Here is a 15,786-nt window from a genome sequence, read left to right as displayed (position 1 = left end):
AGAGTTAAAATAGAGAGAATAAATAATATTTATCAAATAGGAACAAAAAGGAACAGGCTCAGTTTATTGCACTGTGTCTAGTTTAAGGGATTTTAGGGCCAGCTAAAGTTTCAGCAATGCTTCCAAAGACATAAATAATTGATCTCTCTGCAATATACTCTGCACTGAACTTTCCTCTCCACTCGCACAGAACTAACGTGAACATCCTCTAAATATTTCAAATAGATCAGTTACCAGAGCAGAGTGTAACCAGCCTTTCCATTAACATAGTTTATGGAAAATGAAGTGCTCAGAATTAAAGTCTTAGTTTTTCAACAAAATTAGGACAAAAAAAAAAAAAATCACACTAGTCACTTTGTGGCTTCCTCTGCAAAGGAGCCTTGTATACATCTTCAAGAAAATAATCTGGGAGAAAATAATAAAGAGAAAGATAAAGGAAGCCTCTAACTTAAAGCATTATTCATGCTCAGGTATCATCCCATCTGATGATTTACTTAGTCACCTTAGATCACTTACAATATAACTAGAACTGATCAGGTGACATAAAAGTTTATGGTGAACAATTCATGAATTTATCTTCGTGTTCAGTTCATTTGTTTCTTCTGATAGTGAGAACAGAAAGCACGCAGGAACACGTGTATAATTAAAAACAAAGCCCCGGCAATTTGTACAAAATACAAGCAGATATGCAGCCTGAGATAATTATACCTCCTGCAATGAATCAAATCAACCAGCTTGAGAAAGGAAGGAAAAAAATCCCCTTAAACACTCCATTTTAGCAGGCCTAGGCTTTTCATACAGGCAGTCCTGATGATAAAAGGATCAACTGGGTGCATGATCAGGAAGGTCAACAAACTGAAGAAAGAACTTTAAGTTACTCTTAAGTAACTTAAAGAGTCTTAAGTTACTTAAAGAGTAACTTAAAACAAGAGTCTGGCCTGCCAGTCCCACCAGGCATACCCCACCGAAGGGATGCTTCTGACCTTTATCACAGCAGTGTTACACAGTGAGCGAGGCAGTTTCCCTCTTTTACAAAGATCCCAGCCTTTTCATGGCTTTGCAGCTCACCAGTGACACCTTACTTCAGAGAGATCAAGTGTAGACAGTGAAGCAGCAATAGGAGAGGCTGCTTTTGCTCTGGGTTTCTACAATCCTTAGCTGCCCGTGACTTTGCTCTCCAATCCTCTGTGCAACACTTTGCTTTACACAAGGCAGAATGTGACAGCACGTTAACACAGAGACACACTATGTATGTGGACATACAGAAAGTTCAAAACGCATTATAGCCATTTTATGAGCATTTTGTCACAGCTGACCTGGGTGAGCACTGTCTCGGGCTGTGCTGCAGATATAACTTGGCCTTCAGGCCTGTGCTGCACGGCACTTATCACTTGGCCCCAGCACAAACTTTGCTGACTAATCATAAAACAGCTGGAGGCAGCTCCTGCTTGGCACTGGCAGTTACGCCACCTGCATGTCCTTGTCTTTATCTTGAAGCGAAGCAGCATGTTATCATGCCAACATCCCTTTGCTTGACAGGAGAAATGATAAATGGAATTGCTTACTTTTAAGAAAGTCCCATCAGAACTCCAGAGACTGTAATGCCAACGAACCTTAGCAGGGATGGGATCAGGGCAGTATGCGACTGGAAGTCCACTTGATGCTGCAGAACTCTGGGCTCCAAGCACCCAGAAGGACATGGTGGTCACCGAGATGAGGAGGGAACTGGAGCTTCTCACATGTGGGAGAAGCTGAGAGAGCTGGGACTGGCCAGCCTAGAGAGGAGAAGGCTTGCACATGTTATCAACACTTATATATACCTAAAGGGAACGTGTAAAGACAAAGCCAGGCTCTTTTCAGTGGTGCCCAGTGACAGGACAAGAGGCCATGGGCACACACTGAACACAGGAGGTGCTGCCTGAACACCAGGAGCACTTCTGTGCTGTGCGGGTGACCAGGCACTGACACAGGCTGCCCACAGAGGTGGTGGAGTCTCCTCCCTGGAGATATTGGAGATATCCAGCTGGATGTGGTTCTGGGTGACCTGATGGCCCTGCCTGAGCAGGGGTGTGGATGAGATGACCTCAGGAGGTCCATTCCAACCTCAACCATTCTGTGTTTCTTTGGTTACCTATGCTATCAACTTATTCATTCCCATCTCCAATAAGAGGAATTTTAATTAATGCCTAACAGAGTTTGAATGCCTTTCATACTGGGATCAACAACCAACACATTCAGTGGCACACTGCAATAGTGAATCATCCCTTGGAGGCAGTCATTATAAAGCTCACCCAAGGAGGTCTAACCTTTTGCCTACATGAACTTAGACAAATTCTACCTTCGGTGTATGAGTTAACCGCTCTTTGTTTTAACTTGTTGGGGTAGGGAGGGTTGAACATTTGTGTACAAAAGCAGCTGATGCTTTTCCCTCTGGGAAGTGGGTAGTTCCTAGTGAAGTCTGCATTGTTTGCAGGAGAATGGAGAACAGGCTCACCATGCTGAATGAAACCTACATTTGCCTCGGAAACCATGGTGAACTGAGGAGGGAAAGAAGGTGACATCCTCAGCCTGCAGGCAGGCAAACACAGGACCAGACCCTAAGGAAGGTGTCTGAATGAGCAGATCACAGAGGCCAGGAGAGGGCTGAAGGTGCAGTTCACACTGAAACTGGGACACAGTCCTGAAACCCAGGCAAAAGACGGATCCTAGAGTGCATGGGAAGGACTGCCACCTTCTCCTCAAGAGAGAGGTGCTGGCTAGGTCTACTATGTGGATACTTAAAAGCACAGGACTCTGTGATGAGTGCTAAAGTAACAAGGCGAGGAAAGGCCTTCTTCCTAGTGGAGAGGATACAGTTGTTAGTAGGGCTTTCAGCTGTCCCCCACCCCAAAGGTCAGCATCTTTTCATATCAAGCTTTTTATATTAAGCAAGGTTGGGTAGATCGTTTTGCCCCTGTGCTTCCCAGTTGTATGCTGCCAAGCTGTCTCCCATAATTTGACAGTATCAGGCATTTGAAGCATACTTTGTGATATTCCTAGGTAAAATATTATTGAAATACTATTTTTCATTCCTTTCATCTATCAGAGATCCCTTACTGAACAGCTGCAATGTAGGGCATGAAGCTGGAGGGCACTGGCCAAGCTGGACATAGTAATGGCACTCCTCTGCAGGACCTAGTCAGCTTAAATGCAACCACCAGATTGCTTCCTAACATACAAGCTCATCCCTACCACTCTTAAGTTACACAATGAGCTTAGGTAACCTATAAGTGACATTTTCCTACAGCACTGCTGTTAAAACTACGTTTTAGAAGAAAGTGAACTTTTTATCTTAGCAAAACGAACCTAGCACAGGTTGTTCTGCTGGATAGAATCTGTAAGAATCAGCCATGTACTTAGCTGCTATAATCTGTTTCATGACTTCGTATTTATAAAATGTTTGTCAAGCTTAACCTGACAATATACTACAAAAAAAATCAAAGCCTAATTTTCCCAGTTTTTAAATGAAGTTCCATAAACAGTCCAGCACATTGATGGATGCCTGGTAAGCGTTACAAGCAACATGTAATTACTGGTGCTGGATGTCAACTTCTGATACTCCAAATCCTATCAAAAGAAGGAGGTGGAGGCTGGAGGTATTGCAAGCTCATGCTGGCAAGAACAAGGTGTCCAAAATATGCTCTGAGAAACAGAGCAGATGATTGCCAAAGATCCTTGTGGAAATATTCCTGCAAATAGGTGTACTCACAGACAAATATTTAGCTCTGTAATGTTGAGGAAGACACTTCAAAAGAATGTAAATGGAGGAAGTTCTGCAGATTAGTGACACTCACTCTTGTGCAGGAGCCAAAAAAAGATTTATGTGCTTAATACTGAAGCAAGACTCAGAATAGGAGGGATGTTGCTTTGACTACAAGAATGGATTTCACCTTCAGGTTGCATACACGTCATGGTATTTAATCAGCCTTGCAGCTGACAGCACTTTACATTAAACCTTTGTGTATCTGTCACTGAGGAGAAACGCGGTGAGTTACTGAATGGATCTTAATCCTCTGAATGTTTGATTTCTTTCATGGATCACAAATAAAAGGAACTTGGCTTGCACTCTGATTCAAGCGATCACATTGTGCGCTGAGTGAGCCATCTCCATGAGTCTGGAGAAGGAAGCCTCTGCATCCAGCTATACAAAAGGTGGCAGTAACAGAACCTGCTTCGACAGAAAAGACCACCAGTAGTAAGAGGTGATACTGAAATTTCTGTAAATAACACAAGCCTGGACTTCCCTGCTGATTCAAACCCACCTTCATTTGTACCAAGTGTGGTGCTTGCTTCTGCGCTGCAGACAACTGCCCGCTAGGAAATGGGCTGGTCTCCATACGGACCAGAAGTTGAGTACAGGTCAACACATCTTGGTTCCTCACCCACGTTTAGTCCTTTTGGAACCTCCCAGAAGCACAGCTTGCCCCAGACAACGCCCCCGTCTGAAGGGATTGAGGCACCAAAACCCCAGAGCGTTTAAGCCCTTCACAAACATCAGTTTAGCTGTGGCCTTTAAGACAGATGTTGGATTCATGCAAATACATTTTAAATCTAAACTCTAAACCCCAATGCAACAAGCTGACTAAAGCCTTCAGTCTGGGATTTCTGCAACTCCTTGCCTAATAAAAGAAAAGGCTTGTAAGCTGTGCTTTAATTAGCTAACTCTGTGTCTGGCCAGTAAGGAAGGCACCTTGTGTGTCTTGAGAGGGAGTAGCAGTTAATCCATAAAGCCATTTTCCACCTCTGACTATTAGCACAGGTGAATCTTGTTCACAATGTGATATGAAAAGGTACTGTACTGATATCCCTGCAATCAGTCAGAATAGAGCAAGATAAAAACCTTCAAACTCTACAGCTGTGAGTGAGCCTTCAGTGGAAACAGAGAGGTCTCCTAAGGATCCTGCCAGGCAAAGCTTCAGCTAACCTCCAGGCAGCAAGGCAAGAACTTCTCTGTTCTACATGAGGCAAGAAAGGACTCCCTCCAACCAATGTGGAGAAGCACAAGCATTTCTACCTGAGTCACGGCAAGATGAAGTAGGAGAAGCTGTGCCCTGGCTGAGGGGATAGTCAAAAGGTCCTCACAGATGCCAGGCCACTCATTTTAATGATGAGCAGAATAGTGTGTTAACCCGCCTTCACTTGCTTCATCTTAAAAAAAAAAAAAAAAAAAAAAAAAAAAAAAAAAAAACAAAGTAGTAGCTAAAACTTCAGAATAAACCTGTATCAAAATTATCCTGCATAACTGAAGTACATTATCATATGTTTTACGTTAACACCATCTATCACAGGCATTTTTCTCATCTGTCAGGTAAGTGGTGAACTTTGGAAATATGCATATTTAAAAGCAGTGCCATGAACTTGATAACAATAAGTATCACAGAGATGAAGCATGCAAAGGAGCAGATATCTGTACAGCATGACTCGAAATGATGGCAAAGTACTGAAGCAGCGAGTCAACGTGGTGGTACAACATCAACAAAATGCCGATGGGCAATGAAAATTGCCAGTGTGGAGTTGGCATGTGCAGAGTACAGAGTAACTCTGGCTGACCTCCACTAAAGGGATCATAAAGACACAGCTGTGGGAGCTGACAAGAGACATCAGGATGTGTAAAATATAACTTAGCATTGAGACATCTGAGCTTATCTAAATGAGTCGAGGCTACAGGACTTGCACAGGCATATTAGCACAGCCTTTCACTTGGACTTGTCTTATCAACAGCCCACACACTAACGAGAAAGTAGTCTGATGCAGAAGAACTACATACATACACTCCATATGCACATACATTCGTGTTATATAGGGTACCTGGAAGTGAGCACAGCAATTCTGCAAGATGACATTGTTTAGGTAGTCAACAATTGTCTAGAAAACAAACAACTTCGAATTGCAGTGGCTGCTACTAACTACCCTACTACCTACCTCCACGCTTAAGATAACTCTACAATTACATTGTAATTTGCAAGGTTTCACGTGCTTTTAATGTACAAATTACTCTTAATTTATCACTTGTTTTTATTTATATCACTCAGAACTGAAATACTCTTGTTTGGTCTCGCCCATATGATGAATATGCTTGGACTACTTGAGGCAAATCACCTCAGACATTTGGATTCCTCAGTAGAGCTGAGGAGAGAGAATGTATCTTAGTAGCTGATGCAGTTTTGTTTAGTAGTTGAGGATATTTTTAGAATAGAGAAGGAAAAACACCAGACAGGAAAAGACTTGCAGAGGATCTCATGATAAAACATCAGAAATAGAGCAGACATATGCAAAAACAAGCAGCTTAGGAGGGGCACAGAAACATTTAGTCCGCTATGTTCCATACTGCCCTAGCATTAATAGGGAGACAGCAAGATACAGAAACTTTAATGATGTAGAACAAACAACATTTGATACTGGTACCTCTTTGCTTGCCTCTGTTTTAGCATCTGACAAGCCAGGTATTGAAGGAAAACAATATTAGAGCTCTACTAGAATGAGCAACAGAAGGAGAGAATACAGACCTAGAAGCAGAGAGTAGATCATAGAGGTTGGGAAAGACCTTCAGGATCACCAAGTCCAACCATCAACCTGACCTACCATGTCCCATGACTAAACCATGTCCTTTGGTGCCATGAACCATGTTCTTTCGTGCTACAATGTCACCGTCCTGACTGCTGAGCTGACCAGGGCTGTGTCTTCTATCAGAACACCACATGGAATTAGAGAGAAACTACACCTGCTGCTGGAGAAACACAACCCTCAAAAAATACCCAAATTACAGTAGAAACAAGATTGAGGGAGAAACCAGTGAAAATGGGCATGGAGAATGGAGTGCTCTATGAATTTTGCTACTTTGCTCTACGAATACAAATCAGTGAATCAATCCTCAAGGAAAACAGAGAAAAATACTGATGGATGTGTTTAGGCGTGTGCTGAGAAGTCTGGGGAGTCAGGGTAAAAGGTTAGGGAACCAACAGGGACCGCATGATATATTCCTCCATGCAAATCAGGCACATACAGCAGAAAACAATGAATAATTTATATCAATATCCCAACGGTGATTACAGCTTCACTGCAGCTTCACAGTGGAGAGACACTGAATATTCCTGTGGCGTTGTCAAGGTAACCTGCAAGTATGTAGGTGTAAAATTTTGCTGGCATTTATACCGAAAGGAGAACTACCAAAATGAGAACCAACACACGCAGAATCTGTGTTTCCTTACAACTGAGGAAGCTGAGACTTTCAGTTAGAGGGCAAGAAGAGCACAAGTGTGTTAGGAGGAACTGTATGCTAAAGCTCACTAATTCCTGTCGTCCCATGTTTAAGGTAAATAGAGTAGGAACAGGGCACAGCTTGGGGAAATCAGACCACCTTCACATATGCTGCTGATGTGTTATGAAAATATGTTATTTAAAATAATGCTTCTGAATTCTGATTTGAATCGTGATTCCTTACCAAGCAGAGCACCCCCAAGCATTCCTCTTTTCTGTCCTACCACCTTCTTGACCAGTTAATTAACAGAGTAACGCAAAAAGGTGATTATCTCAAATGAATTTTACTTTGCAAAGGAGGAACAGCAAAGTATAAGAAGAGGTAAAAGAGTATATGCTCTGCTAGTCACTGAGGCTCTAATGAGATGTGATAAATTGTTAAGCTGTGATGATCAGGGGACTGAAGCATCTCTCCTGTGAGGAAAGGCTGAGAAAGCTAGGCCTGGAGACAAAAGAAACGAGAGGGGATCTTATCTTAAGGGAGGGTCTCAAGAGGATGGGGCTAGAGTCTCTTCACTGGTGCCACCTGATAGTACAGGAGACAATGGGCACAAACTGAAACACAAGAAGTTCCAGCTGAATATGAGGAAAAGCTTCTTTACCGTGGGGTGACTTGAGCACAGGCTGCCCAGAGAGTCTACAGAACCTCCTCCTTTGGAGATATTCAAAGCCCACCGGGATGTGATCCTGTGCAAAGTGCTCCGGGTGTCCCTGCCTGAGGAGAAGGGTTGGGCCAGAGGGCCTCCAGGGGTCCCGTCCAACCTCAGCCATTCTGTGACTATGACTCTGTGACAAATCATTCTCATCATACCATAACATTAATCCATTCCTCAGAACGGGCAGTGTTTGTCACCAATATGATGCTGGACTGCTTAAAGGGAAGACAGAAAGTCTCTCTCCCTTTTGCCCACCTCTTTTACAGGCACGTCACAGGCAGTGGTAGACATTCTCACAAAAATCCCTGGGCTTTTCTCTTCCTGCTCCCCAAAAGGGCAGTTTGTCTTATCAATATCCATCAGAACTGCGACTGATTAAGGCCAAATTCTACAGGCCTTGTCCCTGTGTAAGGGGAGAAAAAAATATCTAATATGACTTCAGAGAGGTAAAATCAAAAGAAGCAGGGTAACAATGCTAAGCCCTTGAAAGATATAAAATAGGGACTCTTAAGGCTCTGTTTTAAAGCCTACATAATGCTAGGTAAAGCTAACTACAAAGTGTTGGCACTGGTGATAAACTTTGGAGCATGCAATGAGATAATTCACTCTTTAATAACTCATACCTCTGTGTGTAGCCTTTGAACTCAGCAAAGACATGGTTTCCCATGCATTTTTGCAATGCTACAAACACTGTGATGTTTCAAGCAGAGATGAAACAATAATCTTTTCAGTGAGCTCCTATTTACTGCGGAGTATTTTGTGACTTAGCAGTCACTGTATTTTCCACCAGTCCCCGTGTGCAGATGAGGTTAGTGCATACGACTTGAAGAGGCCAAGAAGGCTGATGCAGAATTACATTCAGCCACAGGCAGAGATGAAGCAGCTCTCACCAGGCTCAGCTGTAACGATATTGATTCACAGAGAGCCATCTCCCATGTCCTTGCAACAGAGACACGTACACAATTACACATGTTGTCCTAATTCACTGCTCTAATAGACATCCATCAACCTGAAAGCCTTTTGCTATGTCCCAGTTTCGTTTACCTATCAAATGAAAGTGTGAGGTAGATGATACCTCACCAGGTGATACCGTCTCACCACCTCCCAAATCCTCTTAATCTGGAGCCCAAATTTTCTCTAAAGTAACACTGCAAGATGTAGATGATGAAATGGAGGCAGGGCACCATCTTTTCCAGTCTGCAATTTTAAAGTTATTTCTAAACAAACAAACAGAAAGTTTTGACCAAGCAGCAATTTGTACAGGATTAATAAGCAAAATGGTTGCACCAGTGTGAACTTCCATCATAAGCTGCTTTAATTTCAGGACTTCACAATGATTTAGTAACCACTGCAGAAATTCTACATGTAATTTGGAGCCAGGGACAGACAAAAAAACAACAACTAAATGTGTAATTTATATAGGCCACAAATAAATGAGCTGTTAAAAAACCACTCTGAAGTGGAATAAAGGCAACAAAAATTGCCAGGACCACATAAGGCAATCTCCTGAAATGTATAAACCTCAGTTTAAAACTGGATCTCCTTCAAGTCTCTCCTTGGTGTCTCTGCTCTGTGCAGTGGTCTCCAGCAGCTGTTTCAGACTTGTGCACCACCTTGAAGAGTGCTACTCCTTCCCTCCCCCAACCTTGAGCACAGTCTGGGACCGTAATTCCCAGACGTTTCAACAAACTCCACCTGTTTGGAAAGAGGGTGGATCCAGACCCTGCCCTTCTTCCTCAGCTGCTCAAACCTTTCATCAGATATTCGGCAAAGGCTCTCAAAGCCCAGCAAGCAAATACGTTGAGCAAAAAGCAGCAGCTCAGAATCCTCACAGTCATCTGATGGCTGTCCTCTGCCAACCCCTTCGTTGCACTCAGTCACACTGACCCACAAATCCCTCCACGACCAAGTCTCACAGTCCCTTTCGAAATACGAGGCGCTTAAAAGCGACGGGCCATGCTTCTGAGCCCACAGAACCCACACCGAGACAGCTGAGCCCCCCACCAAAGCAGACTTCAAAATATTCAGCCACAACGTGGGGCACTCTTGTCAAAAGAGCCCTCTCTGTCACTAATTGTTGCCCTCTGAGAAGGGAACACCCCTAAAAAATCTTCCAGGAGTGCAGAGCTCATGCAGAGCCAAGGCATGACAATGTCACTCGGATGCACCCTTTCTCCTGGGGGATGGTATTAGGATGGACTTCATGGGATTGACACCTTCAGGGTCCCCTGCTAGTGTGATATGCCAGTCTCCACACGGCTTCAGTCACACAAGGCTGCAGAGATGCTGGCTGAATCTTGGTTTCTGACCAAGAGATCTGAAATGAACAGGTGTGCTGGAGCAAACTCCTCCAGCACCCCAAAGTCAGAGAGAACAGCTAAGAATGAACCACGTTTATGGAAACCAAACCCCAGCAGGTGGGATTCAATCCCCTCAACCAGCACAATGGCAAATCTGCCCGAACACCATGAGTCTACTGATTCTCTGAGAGTAAAGGGGACATCAGTGGGGAGGGCTGAAGGCCTCAGATGTTGCTCTGGGACAGAGATAGGATCACACAGAGAACAAAAGTGGTTGAAATTCAAAATTTTCTGCAACAGGAAAACACTCAGAATAGTTTTTGTTCCACCTATGAAAAATAATGACTTTAGAAATGTCTCACACAACAGGAATTCTGAAATACTGTTCTGAAAAAATTAATAAAGCATTTTGCTCCAGCTATCTGAATGAAGCCCTCAAGCGTCTCGGAAACTGATGACTCAGTGTTCAGTCTGTCCCACAAGGGTGATGCTAGTGAACGTTGTCCTTCACATCTCTTTAGTTCTGATTTCTCTACAGAGTAAAAGCTGGCCAGGTCACTTAAACCAAAAAGTCCACAGCTGGTCACTATCTGCAATCTTTGTTTTCTGCACATATGATGAACTTGATGAACTTTTAGAAAAGCTGAGCATTCACGAATCCAGCTGGAATTACCAGATCTTAATAAAAAATGTGTTATACATGTAGAAGACTTGAATAATCAGTGAATAAGAGCCCTGTACATTTCAAACTGATGATCCAACATTAACAGACACTTCAATAATATGGAATTTGATTTCTGCATGCATCCGTCAGTCAGGAATAAAAAATTGGGATTATAACTCTTTCCAAAATACTAAGGAAAAATAGTTTTCCACAAACATTCTATCCTCTGAAAATTACAGCTAATTATTACTCAGAGCTGCTTCACACTAGTCATTTTGAAGGTAACAGAATAAAAAAAGATTATGTCCCAAATGCCTTATAACAATTAATTGAAGAGAATAAAAATTAGCAGTCCTATTTTGTAAGCACCTTATAGACACTAATGTACTTAATTAACCTGTTAGTTTTATATACCATCTTATTTATATCTCCCTTATAACTGCAAGCTCACAATGGCAGATACCCAGTAATTATCAACTTAAAACATGCAAGTAACTTTCTCAGACAAACATATGATGAAATATGCCATGCAGCATCTTTCTACACACGTTTTACTTCTTGTTAACCATGATTTACGTATGCCACTGTACCTCAAAGAGGAGACATTTGTGCAGGTATAAACCTGGGACAAAAAATAAGAATTAAACTGCAAAACACTTAACAATTTGCCATAAACTCATAACGCTGTGGTTCTTGCAAAGGTGTTAATGAAAGGCTGTACTTCATGAAGACACAGGTGTAGAAATCTATGGCTTTAGAGCTAACATGAGAGCCATAAAGTAATGGTACTAAAGAAGAAACCTCACATACTTCACCTTCCAACTCCATGTCTCTATTTCATAATCAAGTCCTCTTGATTTTTTGTTAGGAAGACTGCGTGTAGATAGGTAAAAATATATGTACAATTTACTTTTGTTGTCTAACTTGAAAATTAAATTTATTTTCTAGGCAGTAGCATTCAAATAACATAGTGCTTTGTAGGAGAGTCTAGAACATTATATGTGATGTACCATGATTTCAAAATTTTCTCTGTGTAGAACTCCGATGACAGTAGCTGGCAGTAAATTATACATAAATTTGAAAAAGTTATAGATAAATTGTCTGCATTACCTTCAACTGCAGCAAGGAAAATCTATTCATCAGTTAATGTTTTCCATTCAGCTTAATAACTTGTACTTTTTAAACAAGACTACAAACTGTGCCATGAATACTTCTTTTGCCCATGGGAAGAAATGAACTACAGAAAGCAATCAAAGATTCTCAGTGTTTGATTTTGCTTTCACAAAACAACCTAGTTAGAAGTCTCTGAGGAGATATTCAAGATCAACTGCATTAAATTATGTCCAATAGCACGTCAGAGCACAAACGAAGCATAAAAAAGCCGTTTCCCTTTAGTGAAATGAACCTACATTATGAAAAAGGCAATTTGCCGTTAATATCGGATTGGATTCTTGTCTTGCAGTGTAAAAGCTGAAAAGCTAAAGTTTTTACCATTATTATGAACAATTCAAAATTTAGGAACCAAAACATTCTCAGTTATTTTAATCTTTGATTTTAAAATGAAATCAGAATTAAGATTAATTAAGTCTATTTTAAGTGAGTTTCAGATTCTAGTCAGTTCCCTTGATCCCTTGATTCTAGTCAGTTCCCTTGATCCCAATCATAAAGGACTCTTTAGCCATCAGGGAAGCATAGTGTCCATCACAACAGTGTGTGAGCTATCCCTTCTCAGCAACTAAAGGTTTGCATTACCAACAAAAAGTACTCTCTTCTTTTAGCTCTCTCGGTACAGCTGAGGTGGTGCTCACCACCTTATAACCGGACTCTAGATATCACAGATGGGAAATATGAGAAGCAAGGTCAAAATTCATATAACCAGAAAAAAAAAAAAAAAGAAAAAGGTATCACCCTGGGCAAAACACATACCTTTGTGGTATATAAAACATGTGCTGCGGAGGGGGTTTGTAGAGAACTCCTTCATACACAGGCCACAAACCGCTTAGAATTCTGAAAAGCGAACTCTTTCCACAGCCATTAGGACCAGTGATTAGAAGATTCATGCCCTCCTCGACCTACAATAATAATGAAAATGAAAAGATGTCACTGTGCAGTAGCTATGACACAAGGTGCTCTAAGAACCCTAGAGGGAGGTATGCAAGCATTTATATCAAATTATCAACCCTTTTCATTAATCACCTGTACATTTTTTTATATAGTGTTTCTATATGGTATGCTAATTATATCAAAAGATCAATACATCACAGTCAAAATCAATTATTCTAATGTGGATCAGGTCCAAAGTTACTGATGGCATACAGAGCAGTACTATGCCCATCACTAATACTAATTTAAGCTACGCAAAGATCAAATGATTTGGAAAAATTACTTCATGTTGTCCTTTCCTACTTAATTAACAGTGTTATTTTGGGTGCAATACACTTGGCTTTATTCATTTACATATTAACATGTGTACATAGGAGTATATATTTATGCCTAAACAAAATGTCAATGTTTTATATAAATATACTGACTGTAACATTATATTTTTTGTTGGTTTTGTCTGCTAAATAAATAAATAAATACTGACTGCTGAACAAATAAATAAATAAAACTGTTTCCTTGACTGTAGAGTTGTAATTTTACAATTCTGAAATTCCTACACTGAAGGCATAGGAAGCCCTGCTATAAGTAGGCCCCTGTCCTTCTAGCTTCTAATGCCTGTACTGCATAGAGGTGACAAAAGGAACACTCTGCTTTAGCTAAATTAAAGGACCTGCTGGAATTATTCAAGTTAGCGTTCCGGTAATTTCAACCATTTTTAAAAATAGTAATACTGGTACATCAGGATATGCATGGGAGTAATTCAGTAAAGGTTAACAATTAAAATCACAAGCATGTACCGAGTGTTATCTGTAAAAGCTTTTTAAAAACAATCCAAGTTTTTTACAGAATAAAAACTCCACTTTTACCAAGTAAAGGCTTGTGAACTATACTGTCAACTATTAGTACTGCTCTTTGTGATCATCACCTAAAGCTAACTACATACTACATTTTTTCACTGTTGCTGTGAACTCAGACCTTAAAAGGAGCCCATGTAAGTAAAGCATTCCAATTTCACCAAGATTAAGTAAAATGGATGCAGATTCTCATATATGCTCTTGAAAATCCCAGGTCTCCTTTTTCAGCTGTCAACAGCAGCAGAAATCCTCTCTTCTCCTTCTTTGAGCAGGATAAACTACACATGTCTGCCTCTGTCGAGCTACTATGCCTACCTTTCTGGACTTCCCCTTTTATCCATATGCTCCTCCAAGTACTTAACATAAGGTACATGAATTCTGTGCTGTTTATGTTAATGGGATGGCAACAATCAGAAGATTCTTGCATATCATCTTACTTTGAAGTTTAGTCTGGAAACCACCACATCGCCATTCGGAGTAATAATAGGAACATTTTCACAAATAATTCCATGTTCAACGTCAATAACTTTTCCTAGAAAAAAAAAACACAACAGAAATGTTTAATGTTTTTGAAACCTCCCATTAAGCAATATCTTGCAGCCTTTGTGCACAGCTGAGAAGTCTAAATTGGTGAGTTTCAACTTGAATAAAAAATCCGGGCAATATATCTTAGGTGGTCAGAAAGACACGGTAGTATTAGCCAGAAGTGTGTCATGGATCCAATATTTCATTATATAAGAAATGCACAATATGCATTAGAAATATATAATTCACTATAAAGAGACATTTATTCATATCCTACCTGTACTTGTTGTATTTTGTTTTAAATAGGTGGTCGTTATCAATCAGTAAAAAAGTTCAAGGATAACCTTAGACACAGGCAGTCTGGTTCACCTCCTGTTGGAGATTTCATTGGAAAATGGAATCTCCTTTAGCTACCCGCTCTGAAACTGAAAGCCCAGTTCAGCCTCCTCCAGCAACAAGAGCAATAGATAAAATATTTAATGGCTTGCTTCCATCTCTTTTTGAAGCCACAGACAGTGTAAAAGTCTCTAAGTATTTGTGGAAACCTCTATAATATTATTTCACTCCGGTAGCTATATTTACTATCTGGGTTAGTCGCAAATTTAAATATACAACACCCATCAGACATTTGGATGTATATAACACATGGACTTGGAAACAAATTCTTCTGGGAATAATTAAAAAAGAAATCAACTCTACCTTCTTGGTTGCCTGCAGACGGGTTTGTCTCACAGAACCCAACAGCTGGGTTCCAAAACAAGAACCAGAAATTACGTGTAAGATGCAAAGAAATAAAGATCTCCCTCTGTATTAGAAGGCTGCACATTTTAAAACTTGGACTAATCTGAATAAAGAAAAAATGAATTAAAGAAAAGTTGAGTTTATTATAAAGGGATCTGGTAGTTTTCCCTTCAGGTAATGTAAAGTCTTAGTCTTCCTTTAGGAGGCTCTTTGTTCAAGTTCATCAAACTTTCTCAAACTATAACGAAATGGGCAAAAATTTGTGTGTCATGTATCAGCCCAAATGTTCTTTTTTTCCTAAAGTAAGTTCTATTTATAACAGTTCTGAGGTGTTCAACATGAAATTATGGAAAACAAATGTGCTTTGCTATTGAAAAAAAAATGCAGCTTTATCATAGCAGGCTCTACTGCCTTCAGACTCCTCAAAGGCACCTGGTATGCAACTGAGAGATCAACCACATCACAGATTTTGACAGATTTTGACAGATTTGGCCAAGACATACTTCTGTAAAAGAGGGCCGTACCAGTCACTCCACATGCATACATCCACTGGAGTAAGCATTTATTTGCCTATATGAAGGATAATTTTCTGTGGAGACAATCTCAAGCAAATTCTGTAAGTCATGCATATTTTTGAGCACTTGGGT

The 15,786-nt window shown here is 40.7% G+C and overlaps 1 protein-coding gene across 1 annotated transcript in view; it reads right to left on the bottom strand.

Annotated features, from left to right (window-relative positions):
• Positions 1 to 15,786, bottom strand: part of ABCD2 (ATP binding cassette subfamily D member 2) — a 43,045-nt gene that overhangs the window by 16,434 nt on the left and 10,825 nt on the right. The window contains exons 5-6 of the mRNA XM_032207982.1: positions 14,311 to 14,405; positions 12,843 to 12,988 (exon numbers count right to left, since the gene is read on the bottom strand). Of these exons, the coding sequence (XP_032063873.1) occupies positions 12,843 to 12,988; positions 14,311 to 14,405 (241 nt within the window). The remainder of the gene's footprint in view (positions 1 to 12,842; positions 12,989 to 14,310; positions 14,406 to 15,786) is intronic.

The sequence above is a fragment of the Aythya fuligula genome, chromosome 1 (assembly GCF_009819795.1).
Source record: "Aythya fuligula isolate bAytFul2 chromosome 1, bAytFul2.pri, whole genome shotgun sequence".
NCBI classification, from domain to species: domain Eukaryota; kingdom Metazoa; phylum Chordata; class Aves; order Anseriformes; family Anatidae; genus Aythya; species Aythya fuligula.
This window is presented reverse-complemented; position numbering and strand designations above follow the sequence as displayed.